General features: G+C 36.7%; 1 protein-coding gene across 1 annotated transcript; it reads left to right on the forward strand.

The window, feature by feature from the left end:
- Nucleotides 1-14,067: 14,067 nt before the first annotated feature.
- LOC5564426 lies at nt 14,068-24,590 on the forward strand. Its single transcript, XM_001648721.2, has 4 exons — nt 14,068-14,561; nt 23,594-23,759; nt 23,818-24,328; nt 24,393-24,590. The coding sequence occupies exons 1-4, from the start codon at nt 14,185-14,187 to the stop codon at nt 24,569-24,571; spliced, it is 1,233 nt and encodes a 410-aa protein (XP_001648771.2). The 5' UTR covers nt 14,068-14,184; the 3' UTR covers nt 24,572-24,590.
- The last annotated feature ends 1,317 nt before the right edge of the window (nt 24,591-25,907 follow it).

Raw genomic sequence — 25,907 nt, forward strand, 5'->3', positions numbered from 1 at the left:
GCTGCTTATTTGTTTTTATTTTTTATATTTAATTGCAAAGGATTACTAGATGGAACGATGAATTAAAATGGAGAGCAATATTGAAAGCTATGAATGTAAATTACAAGCCTACATTTATTGTTTGATTTCATATTTAATTTGATAAATACAATCAGAGTGTCCGGATATTGGTACCGTCCGGATTTTGATTCACCACGGTAATCGCGCGAAACGAAAAACAAAAACATTTACCCCAGCGACTATAAAAACGAACAGGCCTACTTGGGCTGCATTGCCTTCATTTTCAATATTGCATTTTTATATAAAAATGTCCTGTGACATTTCCATAGGAACATATTGAAATAGGGTGATGTGCTAGTATCCATTGTACTAAGCAGTGATCAGTGATAACTGCAATTTTCATAGTATTGCAGTGAATGATGCTGATATAAACCGATGCCAAACAATTCTTTCTCAAAACGGCTTTAGCATTGTACAGTAAGGTTTTGATAAATCTTGATCTCTTTTTGGAAATAATGCAAAGAAAATGCATCTTGCCGTATTCTCAATCCGTCGTATCGTTTTCATTTCTGTCGCAATAAGTTTCCAGATTCGTCTCACAACTTACGGCTTGCTGTGATATATTGAGTGGTCAAAACACAACATATCAACGCTATAATACAATGTTTTACAAGAAGATCTACGAGCATCTCCCTCCGTTCCTTCAGCATGATGGAATATACTAATTTCCTTTAAAATTCAGTGTTCGTCATCAAAATTCAGCCCAAACATATGAACACAATTTCTTTTGACCGTACAGCGTGTGATTGAAATGAAATCCTTCAGTGAAGAAGTACGAAGGTTTGCCATAGTGAAAATAAATGCCTGGCGAAGTAAGTCACACAGGGGGGCAGGAAGAAACTTGTATCATAAAGTGGTGTGACTGGTGTCGATCGTTAAGGCGCAAGAAAAAATGACACAAAATACAGAACTGAAAAAGCAGTTTTCTCTTTTTAAAACAACAATTTGATGAAAATAAAAACACACAGCCTTTTTATTTGGCAAATGAATTGGTCTATTTAAAAAGAGAAAACTGCGTTTCCAGTTTTTATTTTTGCGCCATTTTTACTTGCTGCCCATAACTTCATAACAGTCACATTCGACATTTTTGGCAAATTGGAGTTAATATCGGGGAGAGTCATCAAATGATAAATACTTTCGATCGCCTTACTGAAATCTGTGAGATTGTTCTAGGAAATTCGAAAAAAATACCAAGTTGATTTGTCACATTGGTAATTATAACCGCATAACAGTCACACTGAGATTTTAAATGAGCCTCGTAATGTAAAAGCAATGAAATTTCTATTGGAATTATTTTTTGACTATTCACCTAGTATGCGATATGAGTTGTACAAAATATCAGCCTCAAATAAGCACTTTTGAGTTCCTGGTAATTTTTAGAAACTTTAGTATCCTTTCATACTGCCATAAAAATCACACTTGGTATTCCATTTACTCAATGCCTACTTTTGTCGAATGTTACAAATATGCAGTTGAGGGCAGCTTGGGCCTTAAGCATTTCTCTCAAATCGTTTCGTCCATGCGATTTCGGTGAAAAAGTGCAAAGTGGATAACTGAAATGAAGTTATTTAACGAAATACAGTAGTTTCATTGCATTTTTGTGTACAAGTGTACAAACCATGGCAGCTTTCACAAAAATACACTTGGAAAATTAATCTATGTTGCAGGTAAGTTGGAATATCCGCCGTAGTGGAACATTTTAAGTTTGATACGAAAAATAATATTCTAAGTGGTTTCATTGTAAGTATTTCTGCGAATATAAGTTGAAATACAAACAAACTGCCAATTACAAGGCAATAATCCATTAACGACGTAACGCTAAAATTTAGAATTTTTGTTTCCATCCTCACTTTGTAACGCTTTTTGTATGAAAACTTTAAAAAAAAATGTTTGGCGCGTAATGCTCGACCTTACCATTCTCTCCCCCTTCAAGCGTTACGTAATTTGTGGACGACGCCTTAAGCGAAGTATGCACTTCAACAGAAAAGTAATCGCCTATCTCGATGCGAAAGAAATTTCTTGCAAGAAATGCTTAAGAAAAGCAGTTTTCTTTGATCGCAGTACGCAGTTGAAAAGAAATGTCAATTCAAATGGAGCTCGCTGTAGGAAATTTCTTGGCCATTTCTTGGGCAGAAATTTTTACTTTTCTTGAGCGGAACAGCATACCTAGCTTTAGGTGAAGTACGGACTTAAAAAGTAAAGCACTCGTAAAATTTCTCCTTTTTCCCAAAGTTTTGGCAGGTCCAAGAATCAAATTATGTGTCTCTAGTAGATTTGGGGTTGGATATATTTTGGACCTCTATATATTTTGGACCCCCTGGGCCATTTTTCTGCAAATTTCCCAGTTTAAATCGGGAGATCAACTCAATTTGCATGCCATTTGGAAAGATAGTACTATTCCGCACTTGCATCAACCGTTTGTACATAGAAAATGTGTTTATTTTATCTGAAAATAATTTAATTTAATTGGTGCATTCATGCAACCGTTACAACACGTTACACACAGAAATTGAAGCCGTCAGAAATTTTTCAAATGTAAACAAAAACTTTTTTTAATTTTCTGAACAAAAAGCGTAGAATTTCTTCGGTTTTCCATTGTCAATCGAATGATTAGACTATGGGAAAGCATATTATACAACCAGTGTCGTGGACTTTTTCGCTAAACGATAAAAAATGCCGAGGGTCCAAAATATATACTTTTAGGGTCCAAAATGTATTAGGGTGTCCAAAATTATGAAAAACAATGCTTCACAATTTAATTATTTTCGACGTTTTTTGGATCCTACATGACCGTATGGGAATTTTGATCTCGTGGATGAAGTTTTTCTCTACATTTTGGCATGTTCTTTGACTTGGCTACGCTGTGCAATTAATTGATTGGGGCAAACAACTAAAATCACTTCCTTAAGGGGTCCAAAACACGACCGTTACCCCATAGCATAAACCATGCTCGTTCGCTTCGATTTAGTATGAATTCATCTTTGGAAAACTTTTTTCTTGATTGTTGATTCTACATACCGAATTTTAGCACTTCTAACTAGTGATCCATAATATGGACCAGGAAATGATTGTTTACCCTGGTTATGGATCACTTCCAAAGAATGTAGATTTCTACCATTAAAAGCATTGGATTCGACATTTTTAGACAATAGCACTAAAGATAAAACTAATAGAACATCATGGTTTGTAAATTTTATTTTTTAACAGCTGTTTCCAGCTCTAACACTGCTATTTTTTTGCTTTTAAATTACAATGCTGCTGCTATTTGTGCTTTTATTGAATTTTGAATTGTCGTTTTATTGAATTTTATAGGTTGGACTGCACACTATTTGATCCATAACTGTGGGGTCATGGTACATTTTGCCAAAAATGCCGATGATGGTGAAACTCGAAAGCACCGCAAATCAAGCAAAGAAGGGGGAATATTCTGACCGGTTCGTTCACCACCTTGAAACACATAAAGTTATGACAATTATAAGAGCTAAAAACTTTTCAGGAAACTAGGCTACATATTCGGGGAAACAGGGTGTTCGGGGCTCTGGCATTATGGGAACTGGCGTTCGTGGAAATGAAATTCGGGAAACCGACATTCGGAGAAAAGTAACACAATCGTTCAAAATAAGCTGCTCTTACATATGTCATACTATGTTTTATGACCAAACTTGACCCAAGCTATAGATTTTTTTGTTTTCATAGTTATTCTTCCTTTTTTTAAAATTGGCTGTTCTTTCTAATTGTATTTCAAAAGGGTGATTTATATTAGTGTAATATTCTTCATATGTACAAAATAAAGTGATCTGTTATTGGCTTTGCAGTCACGTTGCAATAACAGATCACTGCCAGTTCCCTCAGTCGATAGCATTCCTCCGAATGTACAAAATAAATTGATGAAATTATTTTTTTTGCTTTCATAGCATATTATTCCTTTTTTGAACAGGTTTATTGTCTTCGTAATTATGTAGATTAATTAATCACAATTACACTTCAGAATTTCTCTTGTCTTGTCTCACTATGGTGGCCCACATTAGTCAGACTACAATAAACTGTACAAATTTGAACAGAATCCATCAACTCTAAGGAGAGGCTAAACGAGCTTGAAATTTGTAAGAAGAAAATCGTCAAAATATATAAAAATCGTCCAAACGATTCTAATTGTATTTTCGACCATATGTGGCGCTGTATTTGATTAATTTCTTGAATTTTCGATTAAAGATTTCTAATTATTAAATCACTGTCGTTAAAAAAACTAAACTAAAATGTTTTGCCTATGAAAATTATAATTTGGATTTCCTCGATTTTTTCAGTTGAATGTGTTCACTATTTACTATTTACCATTTACCTAAATTTTAACAGCCCGAAAATCTCTTTTATTTTTTTTTTCTCGGGAATGTCCCATTCTTGGGAATGGTTTTCTGGGGAATGTCCCATTATGTGGAAAGTCAATCTGGGGAACGTCATTCTGGGAAACGTCGTACAATCGGTACGATGATACTCTATGCCCAGGGTAATCAAGGAAATTTCCTTCACGAAAAGATCCTGGACATACCGGGAATCGAACCCAGACAACTTCAGCTTGGCTTTGCTTTATAGCCGTGGACTCTAACCACTCGGCTAAGGAAGGCTCCAAATATTTGAAAGTGTTTACCATCAATTATGAAATTCTATTTTCTGATGTATGATTATCTCATCTGATAATGCAATTGGATTTGAATACAAATCTTAAGAAAACAATTATATAGGGCAAAATGGGGCAAACTGAGTCCTTTTTACCAAAGGTTCTGAAAGAAATGCACTACATTATATTTTCCGGTTGAATCTACGCCAAAAAATGCTTTGATTGCCGCAACTGCAACTTAAACAATAGGGTAACGGTCGTATTTTGGACCCCTTAAGGAAGTGATTTTAGTTGTTTGCCCCAATCAATTAATTGCACAGCGTAGCCAAGTCAAAGAACATGCCAAAATGTAGAGAAAAATTTCATCCACGAGATAAAAATTCCCATACGGTCATGTAGGATCCAAAAAACGTCGAAAATAATTAAATTGTGAAGCATTGTTTTTCATAATTTTGTAGGGTGTCCAAAATTATGAAAAACAATGCTTCACAATTTAATTATTTTCGACATTTTGGACCCTAAAAGTATATATTTTGGACCCTCGGCATTTTTTATCGTTTTGCGACAAAGTCCACGACACTGGTTGTATAATATGCTTTCCCATAGTCTAATCATTCGATTGACAATGGAAAACCGAAGAAATTCTACGCTTTTTGTTCAGAAAATTGAAAAAAGTTTTTGTTTACATTTGAAAAATTTCTGACGGCTTCAATTTCTGTGTGTAACGTGTTGTAACGGTTGCATGAATGCACCAATTAAATTAAATTATTTTCAGATAAAATAAACACATTTTCTATGTACAAACGGTTGATGCAAGTGCGGAATAGTACTATCTTTCCAAATGGCATGCAAATTGAGTTGGTCTCCCGATTTAAACTGGGAAATTTGCAGAAAAATGGCCCAGGGGTCCAAAATATATAGAGGAACCAAAATATATTGGTTATACTATTGTACGGAAGCGTTGGACGAGAAAATGGGACAATACGAGCTCTTTCAGTTATTGAAGGTAGACGTAATGTATTTCATAGCATTCTTCGATTATTTCCTTTTCATTCCAGAAAAATAGCATTGTTAGGGCAATTAAGTCACCGAGACCAAATAAAATGTGGTCTGTTGTATTCCCCAGATGATTTTACGTTGGTAGACTATAATTTGAGTAGCTGCAATCAAATGTTTATACTCTTAAATTTCTGAAAATCATTTTTTGGGTAAAATGGGGCAAGTCATTGGCAAGTATGTTCCATCATATTACGCAGATTATCCTACACCAGCAAAAAAAAACATTTGGTTAGCCGCAATCAATTACAACTGTTATTATTTCAGGAATGTACCATCAGTTGTATATACTCCAAAATATCGAAATATTAACTTTTAGGCCAAAAAAGGGGTAAAACGGGAACCTTTAGTCATTGGCACTAAATGAAGTGCACTCAGGCAAATGGACTATCCATCGTATCCTACCAGCTTCGGCCACCTTCTGGATACTTGGTTTCGGCGTAGAGTTGGGCGAGCTCGTGGTTCATCCTTCGCCGCCACACACCGTTCTTCTGCACACCGCTGAAGATCGTCCTAAGCACCCGACGTTCGAAGACTCCAAGTGCTTGCAGGTCCTCCTCGAGCATCGTCCACGTTTCATGCCCGTAGAGGACTACCGGCCTTATGAGCGTTTTGTATATGGTACATTTGGCCCGGGCGTGAATCTTTTTTGACCGCAGCTTCTTCTGGAGGCCATAGTAGGCCCGACTTCCACTGATGATGCGCCTCCGTATTTCACGGCTAACGTTATTGTCAGCCGTCAGCACGGATCCAAGGTAGACGAACTCGTCGACCACCTCGAAAGTATCCCCGTCTATCGTAACACTGCTACCTAGGCGAGCCCTGTCACGCTCGGCCCCACCAGCTAGCATGTACTTTGTCTTGGCCGCATTCACCAGTCCAACTTTTGCTGCCTCGCGTTTCAGGCGGGTGTACAGGTCTGCCACCTTTTCAAATGTTCGGCCGACGATGTCCATATCATCCGCGAAGCAAACAAATTGACTGGATCTCGTAAAAATCGTACCCCGGCTGTTAAGCCCGGCTCTCCGCATAACACCTTCTAGCGCAATATTGAACAACAGGCACGAAAGTGCATCGCCTTGTCGTTGTCCCCGGTGGGATCCAAACGAACTGGAGTGTTTGCCTGAAACCTCCACACAATTTTGCACACCATCCATCGTCGCTCTTATCAGTCTCGTGAGCTTCCCGGGAAAAGGTGATGCGTTGGGACCTGGTATTCACGACATTTTTGGAGGATTTGCCGTACAGTAAAGAGCTGGTACGTTGTCGATCGGCCGTCAACGAAGCCAGCTTGATCACTTCCCACGAACTCGTTTACTACAGGTGACAGACGACGGAAGATGATCTGGGATAATACTTTGTAGGCCGCATTTAGAATGGTGATCGCTCGAAAGTTCTCACAATCTAACTTGTCGCCTTTCTTGTAGATGGGGCATATTACCCCTTCCTTCCACTCCTCCGGTAGCCGTTCTGTTTCCCAGATTGTGCCTATCAGTCGGTGCAGGCAAATGGTCAGCCTCAACGGACCCATCTTTATGAGTTCAGCTCCGATACCATCCTTACCAGCAGCTTTATTGTTCTTGAGCTGGTGAATGGCATCCTTAACCTCCCTCAAAGTGGGGGCTGGTAGGTTTCCATCTTCCGCAGTACTGACGAAAGCATGTCCTCCGTTGTCCCGTCCTCCATTGCCTGTGCTCCTCTCAGCGCGATTCAGGTGCTCGTCGAAGTGTTACTTCCACCTTTCGATCACCTCACGCTCGTCCGTCAGAATGCTCCCATCCTTATTCCTGCACATCTTGGCTCGCGGCACGAAACCGTTGCTGGACCCAAGTAACCAGTAAGCACGATAATGCGGCACGGTAACAGCATTATATGCGCATATAGGGTAATCATTTGATGCATGTCAGTTTTATATACGCATATAATGCTATTATAATGCCAGAAAAGGCGAAATAGCGTGCCATTATAGTGCCAAGATATAACCGTGCTTCTCTGCACCACTAATGCTGATATAAGACCACGTGAGAAACGTCAGTTGTTTTCGCCAGGTTTTTAGGGCGAATATTTTGTGCTTTCGCGTACGCAGCCAGAGAGCTTTCGCGTATGCGGCCAAGCAACTGGTACACGTGGTAAATAAATGAATGAATGAAAATGGAAACCTCTAATAGTATGCAAAAAATGTAATAAAATGATACAGATAGTACTTCTCCGTATCAGACATATTCGTTTTGGTAGCTTTCATCCTTTTGAGGACTTGCAATTGCCACATTTTGATCCTCGTTTTATGATGATGAAATTCCTCATTTTGCGTCTCGAATCTGTGACACCCGTATTGTTGAGTTGTTGTCCTGCTCTTTTGCTCCTACGGCCACATAAGATGAATAGTATTGGAAAGAAAAGTGACCAATTTAAACCATCACTTTTCCCCGCCATAAAACCTGCAATTGTAGTAGTGAGAAGATTTATGTTTGACTCCCTGTTACCACTATATGCAAACACAAAGCACGTGGTATATCTGTCAAAACACTGGATGGCATTTAAACATGCCCTGTATTCGAATATAAAGCCAATATAGTGCTTATTTAATGCTTGTATGCATCAGGCATAGAAGCATTAATGATGATGTAATAGGGTTTCTATGCAGCGGAAGTGCTGTTATAAGGTGTGTAAGCATTTGTGGTGCTATTATAATGCATGTACGCATTTATGATGCTGATTAAGGGCTTATTATTAGTGCTTATGGTTACTTGGGGATGCATTGAGCTTCTGATAGAACTTACGCGTTTCTTGAGACCGGCACAGCTGTTCCATCTCCTCGCACTCCGTCTCCTCCAGGCGGCGTTTTTCCTCCCGAAAGAGGCAGGTCTGCTGTTGCCGTTTCCGTTTATAGCGTTCCACGTTCTGCCGGGTCCCTTGCTGCAGCATGACCGCCCGCGCTGCATTCTTCTCTTCCAAAACCTACTGGCACTCCTCGTCGAACCAATCGTTCCGTCGACTCCGTCCCACGTACCCGACGTTGCTCTCAGCTGCATCGTTGATGGCTGCTTTTACTGTTCTCCAGCAGTCCTCAAGAGGGGCTTCGTCCAGCTCACCCTCTTCTGGTAATGCAGCCTTGAGGTGCTGCGCGTATGCCGCTGCGACATCCGGTTGCTTGAGCCGCTCTAGGTCATACCGGGGCGGCCGTCGGTACCGTACGTTGTTAACGACGGAGAGTTTTGAGCGCAGTTTGACCATCACCAGATAGTGGCAGAGTCGATGTTAGCACCACGATAGGTCCTGACTTCGATAATATCGGAGAAGTGACAACCATCATTCGGTCGATTTGCGATTCTGTCTGCTGTGGTGATCTCAAGGTGTATCGGTATGGAAGGTTGTGCTGGAAGTAGGTGCGTTTAGATCTCCTATGATGATTTTGACGTCGTGGCTTGGGCAGCTGTCGTACTCGCGTTCGAGCTGCGCGTAAAAAGCGTCTTCATTATCATCAGTTTTTCCCGATGTGAGGACTGTGCACGTTTATTATGCTGAAGTTGAAGAACCGGCCTTTGACCTCAACTTGCATATCCTTTCATTGATCGGCCACCACCCGATCACGCGTCTCTGCATATCACCCATCACTTTAAAAGCTGTTCCCAGCTCATGTGTATTGCCGCAGCTCTGGTAGATGGTATGGTTACCTCTAAACGATCGCACCATTGATCCCTTCCAACACACTTCCTGTAACGCTACGATGCCGAATCCGCGGTCCTTCAGCACGTCGGCGAGTATGCGTGTGCTCCCGATGAAGTTGAGAGATTTACAGTTCCACGTACCGAGCTTCCAACCGCTAGTCCCTTTACGTCACTGTGGTTTTCGCCGATTGTACCGGTTCGTATTCTCTCGTGGATTATTCGTTGCTTGATTTTTTTACGGCTGGCTTTCAGGGCCTGACACCAACCCCCTACATTTCCGGAGGACCATTCCCCCTAAATGTTCGGAAGACCATAGTGCACAGTATAGCTTAGAGTCCTTCTCTGACACTCGGACGATGATCAGCCGCCCCTAACATGGGAAACAGACGCTGTTGTGAGCCGCTCCTAACATGGAGTACAGACGCTCAAGGTTTGCAGAAGCAAAAGCAAAAGTAAACCCCCCTTCCCTGTCAGCATACGACCAAAGTTCCCACTGGGGGTTGGTTACCCGATCTTCCCCAAGGTTACAGAGGGGTCTATTTTATTCCTTCAGGTACGCGAGGTACTTTGCTTTCACTCATGCCTATACGGGTTAAAAGAATTAATTTTGAAACTGTTCTAACTAAAAAATGCTAAATATTCAGACACAAGTTTGCTCAGCGACATTGCCGTCAGCATGTCGAAGGTCCACTGTGTTGTATTCATTATTTTTCACATGTTGTAGTTTTTCTGAAAATATTGATTTTACCACTAAGGTGGATCGCAGCAAGCCATGGGCGCAAGCTGACGTGTTTCAAGTTTTCGGTCGTATTTTTTTTCGCTTCGCGTAAATTTTCATTTCGACTGGTGGAATCGTGAAATGACTGATACAGGTGTATAATTTCACTAATCTAGCCGTATTTGCAGTGCCGGATTTGGGCTTCGGGGGGCCCGGGTCAGATCTCATAAAGGGGGCCCTTTTACAAAATTCAGCACGTTTGAGGACTCCACAAACCAACGTATTAAATTTTAGTCTTGGACAGTACTTTTTTCTTGCCTGTACTGTATATTATATGGATTATATTCAAAGCTAAGCCTATACTGAATTCAATTAATACTTCATCTACATGCCACAGTAGAAAAGGCGAAGTATTTAAAAATACTGACTACCACATCACAAAAGAATTTCTTTATACTTCAAGTTTCTGATAGAATTGAAAATATGTTAAATTTATAGCTCTGATAGGAACCCAATAAACTCTTTGAATTGAGCAGTGCTTTACAGGTTCAGCCGTATTTTTTTAGATCCTGCAAAATCGTTAAGGGCATTTTTAATTCCAATATTTTTTAAGAGAAGAGAAGAATTTTGAAGATTTTGGCTTAACATTCATGTTTTCTCGTAATATATTGAAGGATAATCATTGAACAAACCATACTGTGAGATTCAGATAAGAGGTAAAAAAAAAATACTTCGATATTAGAAAATTGTAGTTCAAATGTCTAAATATATTGTAAGGTATTTCAAAATGTTTTTTGTTTTAAATTTTGGTTCCTCGGGGGGCCCCCTTAATCAGGGGGCCCGGAGCATTTGCCCCCTTGGCACCCCCCCAAATCCGGGCCTGCGTATTTGTATTGCGTCGCGAGGTGATTAAAAGTGCAGAGTGAACTACAATGTTCAGGACCGTCCTGAGTTTGCAGATTGTTTTTTTTTTAAGGCTGTATTATTGAAAATTATGAATTACAAAGCTGTAATTGTATGTTTAGTTGTGAAATGCGTGTTAATAATCTACATCAAAGGAAAACAATCATATCCTAAATAGAATATTATGCTCGTGGTTCGAATCATCGACGCTTTTGTTATTTGAACGACGTTCCGTTCCGTTCCGTCGATTGAACGCTTATTGCCATGTGAAATCATCAAGATTCAAAAGTGAAAAACTTGTGTAAACCTGGAAGTAACTTTTGAAAACACTTCAAGCCGATTGGTCCCCTGAGTACCTGATGTTTGTGATGCTAAATCGGACGCAGCCATTTTATAGCTTTGGATTCGGTGAGATCTTTTATATTTGTTCTCTAATAGAAGGATTGTTTGCATATTAAATAATTAGCTTTTTCAAGTCTCGTAATTATATGCAAAGGGTTCTATAAACTCTGATCTTTTTCATTATATTTTAATTTGTATGCTTCAGGAAACTGTTGCATATTTTTCTGAAGTCACCAACAAACATGGTCCGTTCTGACTCAGAATCAGTCAGTTGATTTAGTCATAATATATAATGACGGAGTACTAATCTGAATTCTATTACGGTTTGTGGATAATTATGTGCTTTGTCACGATACGGTTTGTAAAATAAAAAGGGGGGTAGGGAGTTAACCTTAATATTTTCTTCTCGTTTAAGAGAGCGAGTAATGGCGCTTTAACCTAGGCTTCCGAGCCAGGACATAAGGGAGAAATACCTGTGTCCCATCCCTGAAAGAAGAGCCCCCACAACAATGGAGTGTACATAAACATTCTTAGCAACGCAACTCCCAACGATTTGAACTTTTCCCCTGAAATGAGAGGTTGGTACGGTTGTCCCCGTTTCTTCCTTTAAATAATTCAAACACTTACGTATATCATATTATTCATAAGTGGATAATCTGATCGCCGTGAACATTTGAGTTATCTTCAAACCCAAGTCTGCACAGTGGGCCTGGCCATTTTAATATTTGTATCATATCACCGATATGCTGCACATATTAATGCTGACAAGAAAATACTATAAGAAATTTTAGTATTTCCAGGATGCTCTTCAATATTGGCTGTGCAAGCGCTTAGAATAGAATAGAATAGAAATATTGATTTTACCACTAAAGTCGAACTTTAACCCCACCTTACTCTACCCGTATACAAAACCCAAACTGCAAATACCCATCTTCAATCACAAAGCAAATATTTCGTGGCTAGGTTCGACAATCGAATTACGATCAACCACTACGGAGTAAGAGGATTGTCTGAAAATGAAAAAAATATGATCACGTGGTTTATGGACAACCTCCAAAAAAAACAGCATTATTTTCGTCTCAAACAAAAGAATTCTGGTATCACACCAGCGTAAACATTCAATAACGATATCAGTCTCGGCTTTGTATACAAACAGGTCTCCCAAATTGCCTTCTATGTATTATATCATATCTACAAACATACACATTGTTCGCATCAGTGATAAAGGCTTACACTTAGCCCTTCACCCGTATTCGCCCTTGCACCATACCGTGTACAGTGACGGACGTAACATTAAGATCACCTTTACTCAAATTTTCCTGTTCGCTAAATCGAAAATAACACATTTGCAGAAAATAATAATATTAAACCAATGTACAGCAATATATAAACATTAAGTGGTTGAAAATGCACGCGACAAAAACATAAGACCATTACTTGAAATGTAGTGTTTTACCAAACATGTTATTGATTCTTGTGAAATATCAAAGTACAGCTCTTTTTCAGGTAAATGGTTCGATAATTGCGTAAAACACGTTTAATACGGATAATACGCTCTATAGTTTTTTTCATCAAAAGTATTCGAAGTTTCAGAAGTATTTCTGCGCAAAACTATTTTGTTTTTGTTTTTTTTTGCAATGTAATATATTCACGATTGACTTCAGCTCAAAAGAGTGGATTGATTTTTGTACAAAATTATTGTCAAGGCCCTTGAACATTTTTTATCTATGAATATGGAGTGTATCGCACTACCTAAGACTACTAAACACATATTTGAAGCCATATTTGATTAAATATATTGTTGCAAACCCTATTTCAAGATTTATAACGATATTCTGAATGGAAAATGGCTTAAAATGCTATGAAAATTATTTTTTGAATTAAAAACATAGCATTCATCTGTAAAAAAAATTAACAAAATTTAGTCATAAATAACTCTAAGGATAATTCTTGGAGTTTAACTTAAAATCAGACTTCTGATAAAAATTGGTCATGAAATCATTTCGAGAATTTGGCTTTGCCTCGTCCTTGGCCGATTGAAAAAAAAATACCACGGGAAACTCGTGTTCGAAATATTCAAAGATTGTCTCTAACATAGTAAAAAATATTTGCATCCTAATTGATTTTTGAAGAACTTTTGAGGTTTTCAAAAACCAAGGAATTGCTTCATGATTTGTTTCAAGAGTTCTAGCAAAGAATATAATAGGACGTTTATTTGGATCCCCTAATATTAAACAAAAATGACACCTTTGGGAATCTTTCTGCATATTTAAAAATAAATCATTCGTTTTCTCTCGAACTCGGTCAGGAAGCCAGGAATCAATACATCAGGATTTTTTTCTTATAATGCTTGTAAAATTCGTTGAGTTATTTTTATGTAGTAATTTCCTAAGATATTTTTTTTAGAAACTTCTCCTGAAAACCATGAAGATCCCTCCAAAATTACCCCATCCCTATTATCCCCAAATTTCCTAATGGAATCCTTGATGAAATACACTTTTACTTAGTTCTAAGACTACCCCAAGAACTTATTTCAAAGATTTTCTAAGACTTATTTTTCTGCTGGAAATTTTATTTTTATTTGTGAATTAGAATAGTGAAATGAAATGATAAACGCAAAATCATAATAGCAATGTGTTAATTTCAGCTCAAATGTATTTTTTTGCTGAAGTGTTCTTAAGGTTTTGTCCGTCACTGTGTGCGCGCCTATTTCACTAACCAGTGACGAAACTGCCATATCACGCTCTTTTAATCCAGGCAGCACTATTCATAGTTCAGATCATATCGTGCGTTCCACCAAACCGCAAGCAACTACGTTCACCATGTCCGAATACGACGCCGACGAATTACAAGCACCCGTTTGGCTAAACGATAGCTTTTTGGAGCATGCTGTGCAAAATTTTGAAAAGGATTCTTCGATCAAGATCATCAACGGTTGTGAGCTGCGCCCTGCTACCAAAGGTGGAGACCATTATGCCAGTATAATGTTCCGTACAACCGTGCGGTACCGTTCGGAGCGTCAACTAGATGAGAAAACTCTAAAACTAGTGATCAAGGCCCAACCGACAGCCGAGGGCTTCAAGAAAGAACTCACGAAAGATAATTCCCTATTTGGAACGGAAATCAAAATGTACAGCGAAATACTGCCAGCAATGAAGAAACTGTTGGAGGACGCTGGCGAGCGAATGGAATTTCCGAGGTATGTGGGAACATTTTTCTGTTGTTACCGTCGATGGGTCTAGGGGGTGAGATTGGGTCAAAACGGAAAAATATGTTTTGTGAAATGTTTCAGCTAATAATGCTGATACTACTAAAATTAATAATTCATATGTTAGGGAACATATTATTACACATAATTTATAACAATATACATTTTTAGAAATAGTAGTTTTTGTGTACTACATCAATCAACTTGCATGTTGAAACTAGTTAAAATTTACAACATTAAATTTCTCCTGTACAAAGTATCACGCATGTACTCTAGCCTCTATCGTTGTATTAGTAGAATGTTGAAAGTCTTTTCATTACACATCACAGGTATTTTCCGGAATCTGTTTGATTTTCCCACAAAAAAAATATTTTTTTCGGTACGATGTCCAAAACATTGAAAATGGGGGTGAGATTGAGTCAAGCAAGAACGATAGTAAATGAAATTCCAAGTCCACTTTTTTGACATTTTACGGTGCCGGGTGTTCTCTTTTTTCATTAAGATGTGTTTATTTTTTCTAAATACAGCATCTCTGAAACATCAAACAAGTCTACTTGAGTATTCCGTGCATTGAATAACAATACAACGCATTTTGACAACTTCTCAGTAACCAGTAAACCAGCAACTGTGTTTCGTGTGCAGCATCATCGTCAATTTTTATCAAAAGGTTTTTTTTTCTTAATTTGATTATTTATCAGTGTTTTCATATTATAGAAATATCTCACGGAAGTACAAATGAGTTGGATCGCTGAAATACTGGGATTATGACGTCAACTTCTGCCAGAAATTTATTGATCGTGGAATGTCGCACCGTAATTTAACTATTTGCGAAGGTTTAAAATAATCACTGTTTCAGTACACCTTTGGGGAAACTGAATGGGCTTTATAGCAATGGGGATGAAACTTTGAAGACAATTTTAGGGAAAAACCAAGAAAATTTATGTAAAATTGGCGATAAATGTTGGGTTTACATATTTTTTCTCATAGCTCTTCAATTTTCTGTATAATTTTTCTTTTAAGTGGGTTTATCATACTTGTGAAACATCTTAGATATCTTTTTGTCTTGTTTGCATCGTTTTTTGTCAAGATTTTTCAGCTGTGAATGGTTTTGAAATCATATTCTCAAAAACAAGTTATTTCAATTACAGTGACCCAATGTCACCCCCTCTATGGGGTGAGATTGGGTCATTTTTCATTCACTTGTGGTGCCGCTGTGAATAAATATTTGTCTTTAATTTTTTGAACAGTTGTTAATGTACCATCAAAGTACGTACACACCAAATTTGAAGTTTATGGGAGTTAAATTGCGATAGTTATTCAAAAAATAAATCGCACATATCCCTTTTTGACCCACTGTCACCCCCAACGACGGTACTGTTTCATGTATGTTGGGCCAACATAGATGATATGAAAAAAGCGAAAATGTAAAATTCTTAGGTGACCTCGGTTGCACCACCCATATTTATTCATTTGGACCCCTCGAAGCTATAGGGCAGGGGTTTCCAGACCATTTGTCTCGCGGAGCACTTTCCGGAAATAAATTAAAGCACGGAACACCTGTCATGCCATCAAGACATCTCTCAAGCAAGATTCCGATAGCGTTATAATCAATCGTCACTCTTTGTACTGCCCATGAATATAAGTGACCATTACAACTTCCTTTGGAAGATTCGCAAAATTGGTCGTTAAAATCATCCTGAACCACTGTGAGTTTTATTTTTCAAACACGTCAAAAATCATAGTTATAGAACATATATAATTTGTAATACAAGTATAATTTGAAATGTTCATGTCAAAAGACCACCTTGACCACTTAAGTTTATTGCAAAATCAATCAATTTCATTATTGAACAACATAAAAGATGAATGTCAACATAGAAAAATATCATGACATGCTCCAGATCCTTTTAAGAGCTTTATAGTGGCCACCTTAATCCATGAGAAACCCCAATCATCCGTTATGTTTAGACCCGTAATCCGGGGTAACATTGATCAGTTTTTAGGATATTTCTTAAAAATTTCACCCAAAAATGTAAATGTTGTGAGTTTTATATTTTTAAAACAAGTACTGCCACCCATAGCTCGTGACTATATAGAGTAAAGTGGGGCAAAAGTTCGAGTGGGGCAAGAGTTTCTTTTTAAGATTTCTAGCTCAAATCAAATCAAAACTTAGAAATGTCATGGTGGTTCGAATGCTATTCAAGTAAGAGACTTTCACTCCAAATATCATAAAAATCGATTGAGATTTGGAAAAGTTGTGGCTATTTGTTGTTTTTCGACGTAAATATTGTAATATTTGGTCAAACTTTCGATGCATGGAACCAAATGAAGATAAAATCTTTTTCAATATTTTATGTAAGGGCGTTTCTAGGCCTATCATAAGGATGCTTTGACGTGGATTAGATTTTCCATAAATAGTTGGAATCAATTTTTAGCCCATAGCAGGGCAAAAGTTCGAATCTGCGGGGCAAAAGTACGACCCATGTATAAACCCACGGAATTTTTTTCAAATTTCCTGAAATCTACATATTATCTTCAAATTTAGCGAAATTTGCCTGATTGTACGAAAAATGTCACAAAAATTTTACATTTCCCTTAGTTTTGCGAAAAACTGCTATTTTTTGGGTGTATTACAATTAACCCTGTTTTGGGCATTTTTTGATGAAAATTTAGTGTGTATTTTTCGGCAAACATAAGTTTACGGCTAAGTAGAAAGTATGCCTGGCATAAAAGTATTGATATTTTGTGTTTTAGCCAACGAACTTTTGCCCCACACTAGATTCGAACTTTTGCCCCACCGGTGGGGCAAAAGTTCGAATAAGACAATCAATTTTGAAACTGTTATAACTAAAAATGGGTAAATATTTTGACACAAGTTTGTTCAGCAAAGTCATAGCCAATATGATGAAGGCTCGCTGTATGGTATTTGTTTTGTTTCATCTACTATTATTTTCCTGGAGACTTTGATTATACCACTAAGGTCGAACTTTTGCCCCACCTTACTCTACTGTATTTTGTTATTTGAAAGATTTAAGCATGTTTATTAAAATGTTTTAAGTGATTTTTTCATTTAGCTGATATGGGGTAACATTGATCATCCATGTAAACAACGTTCGGTAATATTGAAAATGTCGTTACTTACTAAAATCATGGCCCCCTGAAGCCGAATATGGTGTTCAAACGCTTACATCTCATTTACTTTTTGAATTATTCTACAATTAAAAACACATCCAACAGCGAAATTAAAGGTAGGCAATTTCCTAAGGGAATTCTACATTCTTAACAGTAATTCGTTAATGTTGCCTAATTGAACATACTTATAAAAGTTTTGACAGCGGAATCATTTTTGGCGATGCCATTTTTAGTGAGAACCGCATTTTCCTTGCTCATATCGCTTGCAGAACTTATGTGAGACATAAATCTTCGGTAGTGTCATCCTTAACCATTGAAACCATTGTTTCGAAAACTTGACGCATAAAGTTAACGCAATTTTTGCAAAAATCTTAGTTTTTAATAGCACATAAATATAAGAAAGAGAAGCAACATTCATGCTTTCGAAATGTTTCATCAATAAATGATGATACCAACTTATTACGAGATGAGTCATTCCGATCAATGTTACCCCGCTGATCAATGATACCCCGGATTACGGTAATTGATTTCTGATATGTTTGAATAAAAAACCGCAGTGATCTAGGATAATTTTAACGAAATGACCATTTTTACGGATGACCAGCTAGGTTCATGAACAATTCAAATAATGTATTGCGTTCTATAATAAGGAGTTCAGGTGAGTTTGCAAACTGTCTGGGATTATTTTCATGAATTCGTAATTTTTACGGATATTCCGGTTTTTCCTCCGGAGAACCACGTTGTTTACCATCGAAACCAAGTATTCCCCAAGGGTTCATTCAAATATTACGTAACGCAAAATTTGTCTATTTTAGACCCCCTCCCTCCCCCACATATCAGCTTTTGTATGGACAGTTTTAAATTTTTGTGTGGACCGTAACACTATATAAGACCCCCTCCCTCCCCCTGTTGTGTTACGTAATATTTGAACAATCCCCAACATGTAAGAGACTATTCCTGCACTGAATGACACCTGTCTGATAAGATTTGGGTTTTTTTTTTTTTTTTCCTGTTCGGAACATAAACCACTGCGACCAATATTTGATCTATTGTAGTATATCCCGTGTCCTTTGTATAGTGCATGTCGTGTTACCTTATCACTATTGAGAAGTGATAAAGTATTCGGTTTTCTTACAGTTGTAATTCCTAACTTGATCGTAGGAAAGGATTCTAATTGAAAGGTTCCGCTATTTATACCCTTTGAAGAATGTGGTGGGTACACTCTCCACAGGCGCGCCCCTTTATCAGTCAAAATCGGATCCCTCGATAAAGCCAAGAAATTACACCGATATTGTCCATGCATCAGAATCCTAGTCCTTACTTCTTCAAACTAGAGAACTAAATAAATAAAAGATTAGAAAACAAATTGTTGTATTCGACTCTTTTTTTTTCCTTCTCTCAAGATCATTCTCGGCGACTGGAAAACCGAGACTTGTCACTTTCAACAAGGTTTACAAATGTAACAAGGACTAAAAAATGTTCCTTTGATTACTATAATATCCTGTTCTCTTCGTTTGAAGCAGTCAGGACTAGGGTTCACTGGTAGATCTTTACCCCATAACACACCATGAAAAGGTGATCTACCCGCGTTATGGGTTACTAGCCAACGAGTTTATTCAAAAATCAGAACTACTTAATCAGATTTTAGTGAAAAACAAGAAAAAACAGACTCACATTTCACAAATACGGGGCGGGTTCAGCGAGATGGCACCAACGCTGAAAGCTAGTAACGAATTCCATCCAGAATGAGTCGAAAAAAAATAAAAATCGTGCTCGATAGTCTTCGATTTGGATTAAATTTTGCACATTTTTTTGGTATGGTAGAATAAGTGTTTTCCATAGAAAAATTGATGACTTAAGTGTAACTTTTGAAAATGGCCTATAAATTTTTGCATTCAACTTATTTGAAAAATTCTAACTCCGAATCTGTTGATTTTAGAGAAATATGTTCTATGAAGAAGTTGTAGTGAACCGTTTGGACTATAAGAAAAAAAAAAAATACACAGTGAAAAAATATATTATTTACTAGTGGTCCCGGCAAGCTTCGTCTTGCCATCAAGTAGGCTGTTGAAATACGCTATGAATCATCCCATACAAAATGATAGTTCCGTTCACACTCGTTTTTCTGACTTTCCCGGTGAATATCCTGGGATTTTTATACACACAAACACGTCGGAATACTTGCCGAACAAAATGGAAAAACAATCGTTCAAATCCGTTGACTCGTTTGGGAGCCATTTCGTGACATACAAACACCATTCCATTTTTATTTATATAGATTTTCATGAAAAATTCAAAAAAAAAAAATAAATTTTAAATTACTTAAAAACTCCATTTTATTATTTTATAAATTTTCACCTATTTTAATATTTAAACAATATTTTTTGCATTAAACTCGAAATAATTTAGAAATGGCTACTTCTAGAGAAATTGTTCATATAATCTTTATGACTTAGAATCATTTCAAGATGCTTACTGTATCATCAGAACGTATTTATTTTGACAAAAAATCAATATTTTGAAAATCGACCAAAAGTTGTTCGTAGAAAAACTTTTTTATTAATAATTTCTCCATCATGAAACATTGTCCTAACCATCTTTTTACTATCAAGATTCTATGGTGAAAATTTAAAAAATATTGAAAATGGGGTTTTTGTGTAATTTAAATTTTAAGTTTTAGTTTTTATTTTTCTATGAAAATAAATAAAATATTTTTTCAGTGTAAGGTACCCCGGGGCAAGTGAGAATCCGGGGTAAGTGGGGCGTTTCGTCATAGCTCAACTAGGAAAAGTTTTTCATGGGGGTATTCTTCTAGAAAGTTGAAGATACAATGACAAGGAATGTATTTAGTACTAAACATATTGTTATTTTTATTACCATGTGGTTCATGTAACAGTTGTTAGTTCAGCGCCATTTTCAACTTGCATGACAAATTGTGACACGTTTCACGTCTTGCATTGACTCGCAGAAAATAAATGTGTTTTAAATCGAATTTCCATCAGTAAGCTATAACTTTTAGTATTATTATAAGCTGCTAACGATAAACCAGTATTTTGTTTTCATTTCATTTGAAATTTTCGATGGTCTATCTTACCCCAAAATATATTTGTACCTGCGGTAAGTGGGACCTATCAAAACAAAAACCAGAATCAAAACTTTTAGTACACGTTTCATGCATTTTGCTAGAGAGTAGTACTAAAACATTAAAACAAATGATATTTATCAAAAAAGATCAACCTCAAATTACGTAATTGCATAAGAGGGAGAAAAAAGTGTTATTATTCTTTATTTTTTAATTATTTTTTTTATTTTTGAAATACGACTTCAAAATTTAACAAACACACAGCTGAAATTTGAAATGCATCATGAGAACGATTATTTTTCTATGTTATTTGAACTTTATTTGTTATTTCTACCGAATTAAGTAGTGATGGAAAACAATTCCATCCCATAAGGTGGTTTTCTGCCATGCATATAAATAATAACAAAACATATTTTTAATTTCGTCAATTATTGATTGTTTATGTGCTACATTTTAATTAACAACTAATAAATGATATATTTTGAACATGTTTAATTCTTCTTTACGCTTTTATTGAGGAATTTTCAGTTAATATTAAATGTGTATATTAAATAGTATGTCACTATTAAATAAAGGGTTTCTTCCTAAAACGTAACGTATTTTATGGTTGATCCCTTATGTACGTCAAATATGTACTTAAAATTAAAAATCTATGACTTATCAATCCTATTATTGTAATGGTTGACTTACTGATGTGGATTGACGCATGAAACTGGATGTGTCCCACTTGCCCCGCTTAGCGAGGGAACTGCGTCCATTGGCTCATTCTAAAACTTTCTTCCAAGGTTTTCACAATTTTGAAATTATTCGATTAGTTTCATGCACACACCAGCAAATATGTTGCCAAAACGTAATTGTGTTGTTGGATTTGAAAAATATTGACATTTGAAAATTTTATTGAACAATTTGTTTGAACTATCGTTTTTTTCGTTCCCACTTGCCCCGCGGTACCTTATATTTTTTATTATAGTTCAAACGGTTCGCTTCAACTTCTTCATAGAACATTTTTCTATAAAATCAACAGTTTCGGAGTTAGAATTTTTCAAAAAAGCTGCATTCAAAAAATTATAGGCCATTTTAAAAAAGTTACACTTGAGTCAAAATGATCAATTTTTCTATGGAAAACACTTTCTGCCATACCAAAAACATGTGAAAAATTTATCCAAATCGAAGATGGTCGAGTTCTGTGACTGACCGATTTGACATGGAATCCGTCTAGTATAAGTATTCCCTTCTACCAAAAGCCAAAAACTTCGAAAATCGGCTGTAGCATTGCTGAGAACAAGCATTTTGTAATTTGTAGTTTCATTCTGAAAATTTATGGTTTAAATTAACGTAACGCGACACCTTAATTTTGCACCTAGTGTAACTTTTCGAAGAATGATCCGATTTTAGAAACACGTATCTTGACGAGTAGGAAGAGAATCCAAAATATATGAATTCAATGACAAGTATTTATTTTACATTGTCAAAAATTAGGCAATTTTCGTAACGCGACACCATAACAATATGACTGTTTGAAAAAATACGTTTTTAAAAAAACAATGATTCGTTTGAAACAATTAAACCCGCAGATAACAATTTCATCTAATACCCTTCTAATTAACGGATAAGACAATCATATTACACTTGATAAACTATGATACAGGACTTTGAAAAATGTTGTTAAATGTCTCAGTTTATCATCAATAAATTATATCAATTTTGTATAACTTTTGAGGTATGCTTTTTATTGTATTTTCAATCAAATTTATGTTTTTATGCACTTCAACAGACAATATGTTGGTATAGCTTCGAAAATATTTCAGAGTTTGAAATTTTAATATCTTGGCGTAGATGTGCGTGGAATGTGTCTAATATATGCTGAAACTAGAGGGTGGTCCTTTCAATTTTCTCAAATTGGTGGACCCCTCGTACACCAGCTAGCTAAACAGTTTGAGAAAGAGCCCATTTTTGATAAATCTTGGGAATTTTTTCATGCGATATGTCTCATATTTCCCTTGGAACACAAAGCACTTAGTTGCATCGTATAGAGGAAGGATGTAGCTTTAATTTGAAGCTTGAAAAATTTTGGCGGCCATTTAGAATTTTGTTTGAAAACCGTTATTTTCTTCATCATTAGCGCACCGCTCGTTCTGAATTCCGAGATTTGCCGAAAGCTGAGAAAACTGAGCAAGATAGGCTACAAAAAACAAGGTGAACAATGTTATTTACCCTGTGAAATGAACAATTTTATAAATTACGTTCTACAATTTTTACGTATATGGCGAGTGCAATCAATGCAAACATCTTTTTTTGTACAACAAAAAATAAACAAATTTTCAATCGTTAATCGTTTCAAAATTAGAGTATTAATTAAAATGAAAAATATCTGGCGTCCATTTTACATTTTGATGCCATCTTGATTTCAAGTAGTAGAATGAGTTTTTTTTGTTGTTTGCACTCAACATGTTCAATATCGGAGCCTCCACTAAAAACAGGTTACGCATACTCTTCTTCTTATTCTTTTTTTTCCTGGCGTTACATCCCTACTGGAACCAAGCCTACTTTTCAGCTTATTTAATTACAAAAAAAAATATTATAAAAAAAAATTCTTTTAACAATGCGTTTTTGAAAAAAAGAACGATTTTTCGACATATCTTTGAATTCCTATGTGTGGATGGGATCATACGCCTTTGTTTTCCATCCGATGGAATATGTGATCAGAGTTCCAAATGAACAAACTGTTCATAGCTTAAGATTTTTACAGTTTGATTTATTCCATATAACAAGGGCCCACCTTAATTTAATATATTTGACATCGTTTTAGATTGATATATGCTGCAACCAATCCGAATGCCGTAATCATGCTGGAAGATATCGCGCCGTATGGATGGTTGCCTGGACGTACGCCAGTTAGAAGTTTCGAAGAAGTGCTTTTCACCGTACGAAACATAGCAAAATTTCATGCCACATCTTTGTATCTTCAACAATCGGTAAACGCTAAGCTGCATTGCATTTCTGAACATCCTTTCATAGGTACCTCTCTTTCAGACCATGGATCTCTCCGGTTTCAATGTAGACCAGTTCTGGACTTCCGGACCGGTCTTCGCCATCTTCAGTCGGGGATTCGATGAGTTGTGTAGCGGACTTGCGGCGTGGCCAGAATGTGCGGTGTACGTCGAGAAGTTCAGAAACCTTAAAGACTCATTTCAGGAACGTTGCCAACAAGTCTTCGCAGCTAACCCTCCTTCAGAAGGTTACAACGTACTCAACCACGCCGACTTCCAGTTTAAGAATTTGATGCACAAAAAGGACTCGGAAGATCGCATCGTTGACTCCATGCTGATCGACTTCCAGTGCTGTCACTGGGGATCGCCGGCCATCGATGTATTGTCGCTGGTAGACTTGATTGTTGATATGGAAACCAAAATGGCTCATCGGAATGAGATTATCTATGAATATTATCAACACTTTGCGATGATTTTAAGAAAAATTGGATACACGGGAAAAATTCCGAGTCTCGTAGACTTGCAAGTAGAGTTGCTAAGGAAAGGTTTTCAAGGTAAGACTAATCTCATGTGGATTCGTTACTATGTGTACTAATCAACTTCTTTGTCATTCTGCAGAACTCGTCCACACCGCCGTTGAATCGTTCAAGTATGCTGATCTGACTGAGTCAACCTTCGATGATTATAATGCTGGAAATTTGGATATCAATAAGTGCTACATCGATAAATCATTTCTCCGTTTTATTTGTACTGAATTAGAATCACTTCTGTACCGAGGATTATTGGAAGCAGAATAAAAATCTAATGGAAAGTTAACATGGTGTTGAGCATGATGTCAAATTATCATCAAAATTAAAATAGAATTTCCCAAAAGATTGGTTTTTCCTCTTTCAATATTGTTTGTATGTACTAAGTTCCTCCCCAAGAATTCATCTTCACCAGGCACTACGAAATTGCTGCTTCAAGGCTATACTGCATTGCGAGCTTACCCATCAATCAATTCATTTCCAGCGATGGAAGAATAGTCAGGTTTACAGGATTTACAGAGTTGACTGAATTTGGTCCGTCAATTTGAGTTCGACATGCGATAACTCCCAGGCGATCTTGAGTTGGCCGAAGCGAGAGCTTCAATTGCAGCCTGGCTACCCTAGGAGGAGCAAATAACTTGCAACAATCTATACCATATTTTGGTATCATATCATAATTATGTATTGTTCAGTAGTTAATACTGAATAATTTGGTATTATAATGGTATTGAAAAAATGTTTGACACAATCATGAATACTTCATTAAGGTTTTCGACAGCTAATGAGAACTGCTGGGGGTATTGAAAAATTTCACTTGTATGTCAAAATCCATCCATGTATTACATAACCTGATGTAATTATCAGTTTGGTGTTTGTCAAATATGATTGAAATATTATTTAAGGTATTTGATCTCCTATGTAGAGCTCATTCATGCCCCATACAAGTTGCAAGTATTGGAAATCATCGGGTATGGAATACCTTAGTTTAATATTCAGCAGCAAGTTCCTTGTCCTCGAGTATCTAAGCAGGAAAAATGTAGCAGTATAACAAACTAAGGTATACCTCTTCAGGTGATTTTCAACACTTACCACCCAAATAAGATATAAAAGAGCCCTGCAGAAGATGTAGGAAAGCTTCAAATAATTCTCATGCATATTCTACAAACACCAAACTGATAATTGGATCAGTTATTGCAATACCAAAATTGTACATGATAAATTTTCATGTAGAAGTTTACTTTTCCAATAATAGTCAGCAGTTCTCAAAAGCTTTAGAATTTTGTATGTTTAAATGTTTTAAATTCCAGTTATAATTCACAGGAAGTATTCCGGCAAAACTCTAAAATTATGAGCGTTCTTTGTCGGGGATTATTCTGAAGAGTCAAAGATGTAAAATTTTTTTTCAAACATTCGATCCAGAATCTTTTTGTGGTTTCTTCTAGTTATTCTGCTTGGAAGTTCATCCAAAAATCCATGAGTTAAACATGGGATTCCACCAAAACATTCTTCCTAGATTTATTTATTTGATTCTTTATCAACAAGCTTAATTTAGCCCCAATGGTCTTAATAGATCATTATCTAATGAGCATTAAAACAAAAACCAAAT

The sequence above is a fragment of the Aedes aegypti genome, chromosome 3 (genome assembly GCF_002204515.2).
Source record: "Aedes aegypti strain LVP_AGWG chromosome 3, AaegL5.0 Primary Assembly, whole genome shotgun sequence".
Classification (NCBI taxonomy): domain Eukaryota; kingdom Metazoa; phylum Arthropoda; class Insecta; order Diptera; family Culicidae; genus Aedes; species Aedes aegypti.